The 7,941-nt window shown below is 31.5% G+C and overlaps 1 protein-coding gene across 1 annotated transcript; it reads left to right on the top strand.

Annotated features, from left to right (window-relative positions):
* Positions 1 to 251: 251 nt before the first annotated feature.
* LOC134271711 (probable serine/threonine-protein kinase pats1) lies at positions 252 to 6,724 on the top strand (the record flags this gene model as incomplete). Its single annotated transcript, XM_062753920.1, has 4 exons — positions 252 to 500; positions 1,048 to 1,299; positions 4,823 to 4,938; positions 5,392 to 6,724. Coding segments are annotated over 4 exons (1,847 nt in total), but the record flags the coding sequence as incomplete, so codon positions are not given.
* Positions 6,725 to 7,941: the final 1,217 nt, after the last annotated feature.

Genomic DNA, 7,941 nt, shown 5'->3' on the forward strand with positions numbered 1-7,941 from the left:
CTAATAATAATAAGAAACAGAGTAAAAACAATATGTTCCCCAACTTCGTTTGGGGAACATAATAAGGTGTATATGCCGTCTTGTTTGGTAGGCTTGCAAATACTAGATGCATAAACTGGTTTCAAAATTTTTAAAGTTATTTAAATAAAAAATTATGTATCTTAAACTTTATCTGAATATATTTCAAACAGCATTTTAAATGTTGAATGGATAATGCCGATTTTGTCAAATTATTTTTTCATATTTGCTAGTTAACTTTCCAAAGGAAATCATAGACTGGGACAAAGAGGCCAAGGAACACTACGTGGAACTCTCCAATAGAGGAACACAGACTGTCCACCAAGTTCGGGGTATGATTGTAGGATGTGCCGGAGCCGGGAAGACTACGCTTCTAAAACGCCTACTTGGGCGTTCTACTGAAGAGATCCTGAACGTGAAACCAACGATAGGGTTGGACGTTCATGAGGAAATATTTGAAATTAGTAATGGAAAATTAAAAGGTAAAGTTTTCTTTTTTTCCTCTTGCTTGTGTTATTCCTAAGAAAAAAAAATGTTCAAAATTGTATTTGACACTTTTTTCATTTATGATCTATCATTTATTATAGCTCTTTAGTAGTCTATATTTGTGTAAATATTTAGATAACGTGTAAGGTTAGAATATACATGTATTTGTCTTCTGAGCAGCCCAGAGGCGATTTTTTTCGATGTTTTGTTTTTTTTACTGGAATATACTGCAAATTACTGAAACCGATCTGGTTTTGCTGCATTACAAAGCTGAATTGAAATATTTTCAATATATAATAGTCTGCATACATATTTTAATATTTCAAATTGTGTAAATGTTTTGTTTTTTATATTGTGTGACAATTTTGTTTTTCATGTAAATTAAGTATCATATTCTTATAACACTGAAATAAAGCTGATCAAGATTTCTTCACTTACTGTTTACAGTGTAAAATGTTCGTTCAGTCTCTTTCTTTAATTTCATCATTCTAACTTTCAAGTCGCAATTCTGCTTCCTGAGATACGTTTTTTTTCACCTTGTAGAGAGTCTTCGTGCTGACAATCTCAAGATCTTTGACAAATTCAATGGAAACGAGATAAACGAAAGTGCCATCAAGACTGTAACTTTTTTTGACTTTGGAGGACAATGTGCGTACTATGCCTGCCATCAGATTTATCTTACACGAAGAGCCTTTTATGTTTTGGTCTTAGACGCTTCAAAAAATCTAAAGCAGGTTGTCGATGAAAGAGTGTGTGATCAAAAGGGGACTGTATTTTCTGGATGGACATATGGAGGTATATGACTTTAAAATTTATTGTTCCATTCCTTCAAGTACTACATTAATATTAATCAGCAATTACAAAAAGGACATGACCTTATAAAAATATACAAAAAAATACTGAAATTAAGGGTTTTTTTTTTTAGTTTCCTTCGAAATATAGCCAGTATTGAAAATGATAACATATAAATTCAGATTTTTAAATTGAATGCAACATTTGAAGTCATAAAATATATACCTATTTTGATATTTCATTACCTAGCCTTGACTTAATTGCAATTGATAAAATACTAATTCTGACAAAATGCCTACATGATATACAGTTGTAGCAAAAGCTCTTATTGCTTTTAGGATTTTTCTATTCTAGAATAATGCCTGTGATTAATGAATTAGTGATAATCGCCTGCTAACATGCCAAATGAACAATAGAATTTCATTTTCTCGAACACTGATGCATGGTAGTAGAATCTCGAATACCATATTTTCGTCTAAGTGATTGGAATTCAAATCACTCTTCTTTTCTTTAGTTTTTTACCCTCGCTATCTCAAATCCTCAGATTTCTCGATTTTTTTCATTGTCTTCCTGAGATGTTAATGGTATATATTGCTACAAAAAGGAGAAGTTAACGACAGGAAAGAATGAATCTTCATAACAAGGCTCTCTCGCCCCTTTTTAATGAAGAATTTTACCTTTTAAAATCGGAACATTATTATACTACTACTAAAGTCTTCAAGCATAGTCTGTATAGATATTCATAAAAGTGTTTTTTAGGGGAAAGACTTTCATTCAATTTATACATGATATCAATAAAATAAAGCCGTATACTTCACTTTAAAATCGTAGCTTCGCCATAATGCTATGTAGGTCATTGTATTATTTGAATTAGAAGGCGGAGCGTCTAATTAAGCATGTGATAAGAATGAATACATTAGCGTGTGTTCGAGGAAGTTTTAAGATTAACTGACACCTAAAACTCTTCTTTTTTATAGTGACAGAGACCGACTAAATATAAACATCCATGCAGTAATTATTTCATTTGGCAGACTTAACTTTTGTTTTTTCTGCGTAACTTACGAGTTATATTTGATATGGCTTATTAGAAATTCGTCAAATTATTTATATATTTTTAAATAGACATTAGAATTTGTAAACAGAACGTATACACTTTTTCATACTTTAAAGAAAACAAAATTTTTAAAGAGATAGTCAATCCATTAAAGCTTGTAAATAATTTTGCAAAATCCGAGTGCTACAACAAATACGATAAATCATGCTATGAAACTTCACTTTGCGTGTGAAAAATTAAAATCGTAAGAAAATCAATGAAAATTAAACATCAGTTTAATATCAGAATTAAGTATTATCACTGCTGGATAAAGAAAACCATGCAGTGTCTGTTACTTTGTACAGTACATATTACACTGTTTAAAAAATCCTGATTATTCATCACAGAAAGGTTATATGATCTCCCTTATTTTAAAATTCATTAACTCTAAAATCGTAAGGTGAAAAATTAAACGTCAAAATTCATTGATTGTCAAAATCCACTCGCGTATACATTTTGCTTTTAACAAACTCTCGCCTTGTAGTAACATAAGTAATAAATCACTTCCATAGTGTCGGAACCGGGGGGGGGGGGGGATAAGGAGGTAGACATAAAATATAGGCATTGAATATTGAGGCGTAGGTTCAGCACCCCCCCCTTTTCAACGGGTATGTTGCAGTGTACGTCAAAAAAGGATAAGTGGGTTTTTTTATTTGCTTGCCAAGGTTTTTTTTAGAAGGTCTGAATTTTTGTTTCTCTTTCATTTAACCCCCCGATCCCCATTTAACTTTCAATTTGCTTCCGACGCCAGTACTTCAAATATTTTAACGCCCTTTTTCATTCATGAGAAAGGGTAATACAAATACAAATGCAAATTCTTGCTTTAAAATTTTGTGTTTTTAAAAATACCTGCGAACATTGAATTTAAAAAAAAATGCCCCCCCCCAGGGATGTATTTTGTACAAATGTAATGTATTCATCCAGTGATTTTTCATCCGAAATACGTACAGATTCTTATAGCACTCCATACTTCAATTCCTTTCCCTTAAGTATGCGTGCACTTTTAATTATTTTCTAAAGATTATGATAAATTGGTATTTTTCAAACAACTATCTTTAAACTTACTGACAGTTTTAATATTTTTCAAGAGTCAATGAACGTAACGCTGGTGTCCATATGTGCTTAGGATCAAAGACAAATATATAATATATACCCAGAGTATTTCAAATTTTAAAATTCTGTATTAATGAGACACAAGCTGTAAGTGTAAGAATACGCTACAGACCTCCAATATGAAATGATAAATACCGAATAAAAATAAATCAAAATCGACTGAAATAGCTTTTCATAACAAGTAAATCAAAATTCTTGTAAACATCTTAAACATAAAAAAGTTTTGTACCTAAATTTTTAATTATAAATTTGAAAAGAATTGACCATCGATAGCTCGCAGATACTTGGCACGATTTCAAATTGGTCTGCTCAAAGCATAAATGTGAATAGATTTGAGTCACGTGTTCAGTGCTTTGTTATTCATGAGGTCAAAGACGGGTTGGAATTTGTAAACAAGGTACCTTTACTATGGAGACAAGTACCCGTGGTTTTGCACCTTTTTGCAAAATAACAATTGAGCGCACGACTGTTTCAATTTCTTTCATGAATGTAAATAACTAGTATAACTCTTCACATTGACCGTATTTAGCACAACTTGAAAAATCAATGCGCTCATATAAAAAAAGGGCTTGCAAAATGGGGGTGTGGCCTTAAGTCTATGAGAAATCGATTTAAAAAACGTACCCCTGCCATATTAATCAGATAAATTTCCTAATTAAAGAGCAAGAAAATAAAAACCGAAAATGAAATTAATCAACTACAATGTTTGGATAGATGGAGGCAAAAGTATGTAGAAAATCTTTAATCTTATTTTTTGTAAATTATCGGGGGGCCAAATGTGAACGTTTACCCGATTCATTCTTTGACATTATCACGTTCATCATTTATTTTGTTGTTGGGTTGCAAGAATGTGTTTTTCTTGTAAAGTATCCAAATATGAAACATATTTTTCTTCTACATGTATTTCGATTTCATTGTGTGATATTGAATCAATGTACATGTAGTTTTGAAAATGAATATCGTTAATTGACAAAACGTCTTTTTTATTTTTGTCGAGTTGACGTCCACAGCAAGAGATTTCTCCTTAGCATGAGTTTTTTTAAAATAAATTCTACTTTATAATATTGTAAAATAAATACGAGTATGCTACATGTACATGTAATATTAAACCCCTTATTCCAAAAGATTGTTCGTAAACTTGATCTCCAGTAAGCAATGACTAATTTTCTAAATGCATCTCCAAAGAAATTTCAAATTATACAAATACAGGTTACTTTGACTGAAAGTGTGAGATTTGTATATTCCAAATAAGATGGCACTTTTGCTTCATTAATATCCTATTCATATTAATTCAAACTCTTTTCTCCATTCCTTTTTAAGATTATTTCCTATTCTGGTTGAACTCTATCCACACATACTGCTTTATAAAGGGTGGAAAAGGGAGACATGTAGATGTTGTAATTGTGGCGTCACACTGGGACGAAAAAATCTACAAGGTAGATGTTGTATTTTATTTTAGTAAAGCTTGTATTCCAATCTTCTTTTCGAGTATTTTAAAATAATTTTCTTAATATTCCACTGAAAAATCATTCAATAAACATTAAAGAGTTATTTTTCTTTTTCAAATAACTTGGTTAATGACTTTTAACTAATATGGCAGTTTATGAGTAATTCTAGGAAATAATTCCAATTTTTGAAATTTTATTTAAAAAATTTTCTTACTATTATTGTGTTTCTTTATTCTCTCTTTTAAGGAGCAGTCAATAATTGCATTATATTTCTAAACTTGAAGTATTTTTATGCAGAGGTTGTAAAAAAAAAACCATGTGCTTTGAGCTTTATTTTTCCTGGTTTTTAGCAAGAAATAAAATATAAGATGTATTTGAATAGAATTTGAATTTTGCTTTAATTGTTGTATATTGTATACATATATTGTCTTATAAACATAGGACAAAGCCGACTTGCTGAAATCTCTCGGGGATGCACTTCCAGGTGATTCAAATCTTTCTCAATATATCAGAGAAGACAGATGTTTCCACGTACAACTTTTGTCTGATCCAATAGGAAAAATAGAGAAAATTCTTGTAGAAATAGCAGACCTGGATATATTGGAAGAAGACATCCCACATGAATGGTTGTTTTTTGATTATGAATTAGGGTTAAATAAGGAGAAAAGGCATATTCTTCCTTTTGAAGAAATTACTGAAAAAATGTCGTTTATGGAGGAACAGAGAAAGGAAAAAGTGGAGGGAATGTTGCGGTATTACCATGACGCCGGGAAAATACTATATTTCAACGAAGAGGGGCTCAGTAAAAATGTCATTATTGATGTCCAGTGGTTTGTAGATGCATTCAAAATCATCATTACTGACCGAAACCACGTCAAAGGAATTATTGCCACTATGAATGATTGGAATGAATACAACGATACTGGATATTTGAAGAAATCCCTTCTATGCGAAATTTGGAAAAAAGAAGATGAAAATTTGTTTAAAAATTTCGATAGAAAGGAACACGCAGCCGACATCCAATTTGATCAGGATTCACGATTTCTTTTGTATCACACAGAAGAATTGTTGTCATATATGCAAAAGCTTGGATTATTGTTCATCGGATCGAGTTCTCTGTATGTTCCATGCATGAATAAAAGGAGTTTTGGAGAACGGAGAGAGAAGTTAGGGGCAATTGATTCCAGAACATCAATTTTAGTTTTCTCTTTCGAATTCTTCCCGTTCTTTATTTTCTGCCGACTTATAGTAAAATTGACACAGATTAAAAATTGGACGGTCCTTAGAGATGGAGGCAAAAGCTGCTTATACAATAATGCAGCCATTTTTATATTCAAAGAGCATTATATCTCAGTAGCAATGTCATCATCCACAATTCAGCTTCAGATCTTTAAGTCTGATTCTCAAGTTTTGAAGGATGTTACAATTTTAATCAAAAAGGAAATCGAAAACGAAATCATGCAACTTTCTCAAACTTTTTACAAGCAACTGAAACACAAAGTAGGATATTCATGTAAGGATCACAAAAAACAGATTCTGGGTTATGAAGTCACAGATGACTTTTTGGAACAGACAATGCTGCGACCTAAAAAACGAATGACTTGTCCCCAACATCGCATAGAAAGACTGCATGCAATCAATCCAAATGACCTTATGTTATTTTGGAAATAGAGAACAGAACTTTCTTCCAAAAGATACATCATAGGTGCACATTTCTACAGTTTTACATTGTACATGCTTATGAACCGTGGAAAACAATGGTTAAAATTATATGTGAAAATATATGTACGTTCTAAGGAAAGAAATGTATTATTTAATTAATTGGTCATGAATTGTGTTCTCAACGTTTGGATTGTTTGGAATCGTCTGAAAAGTATTACGATTGATATTTTCTTTTGATTAAGAAAAATTACGTCTATACATTAATTCGTTTATTTCCGAATTGAAGAGTACATCCTGACAATCATGCAGTTATGATAAACCAGTATATCGATGATGAAGTGTGGCAAATATATAAATAACTGCCCCACCTGTCTGCTTAATCCCTTCCTCAATAAAAGAAGCAGCAAGAGATAATCTCAAAACTTCCGTATTTATTCTTTATTGTTCAGAAATAGGTACTGAAGCGAGTGGGTTATTTTCTAAGATGACAGCTTAAATTGTCCCATGAAGAGTTTATGTATATACGGTGTGGTACATTTGTTTTAAGTAGGTTAATATTATTCTTAATTAATTTATTTTACATTTAACAATCCAGAGAAGAGGCCAATATGGTTCTTCATCCTTAGTCATTAACTACCCCTCTGGATAATTAAAGTCTATGGAACGCCGTCACCGCCTTATGTGGAGAACTTTCATTTTATGATAGTATTTTGTCATTATATGATGGTATTTTGTCATTATATGATAGTATTTTGTCATTATACGATGGAATTATTTCATTATATGATGGTACTTTGTCATTATACGATGGTATTTTGTCATTATATTATGTTATTTTGTCATTATATTCTACTACTTTTCATTATTATGCTTCCTGTCAGTTTGTCTCTATATAACATATACCCTACTATTCCCACATAGTGGTCTAAGGATTTTAAGCGTAAACATACTATGCCGGAATAGTGCACGGCTTTATTTACTGAATAAAATTCTTCAGAGCACACGTCGAGGATCGAACTCACGACCATGAAATTGTCAGTCCGATGCCTTGTCGATTACGCCACAGAGACGATCACTAATTGGTAGAATTTTATAAAATATATAAACTTAATTTATACAATTGACACAAGACGGAGAAAATAGACAAATTTTATTTGAAAACAGTTATATTATTCTAAGGAACATTAGATTAATATGTACAACAAAGTTTCAAACTAATTACATACAGATCGTTAGATGAACTGATTTCATAGGGTCATAAAAACGCTTTTTATATGACGCTTGATTGAAGGGTGTTAAAGACAATTATCAATGAGAATCGACGTCTGC

The sequence above is a fragment of the Saccostrea cucullata genome, unplaced genomic scaffold, assembly GCF_032062105.1.
Source record: "Saccostrea cucullata isolate Sc308-1 unplaced genomic scaffold, CSIRO_AGI_Scuc_v1 ctg1163, whole genome shotgun sequence".
NCBI lineage: Eukaryota > Metazoa > Mollusca > Bivalvia > Ostreida > Ostreidae > Saccostrea > Saccostrea cuccullata.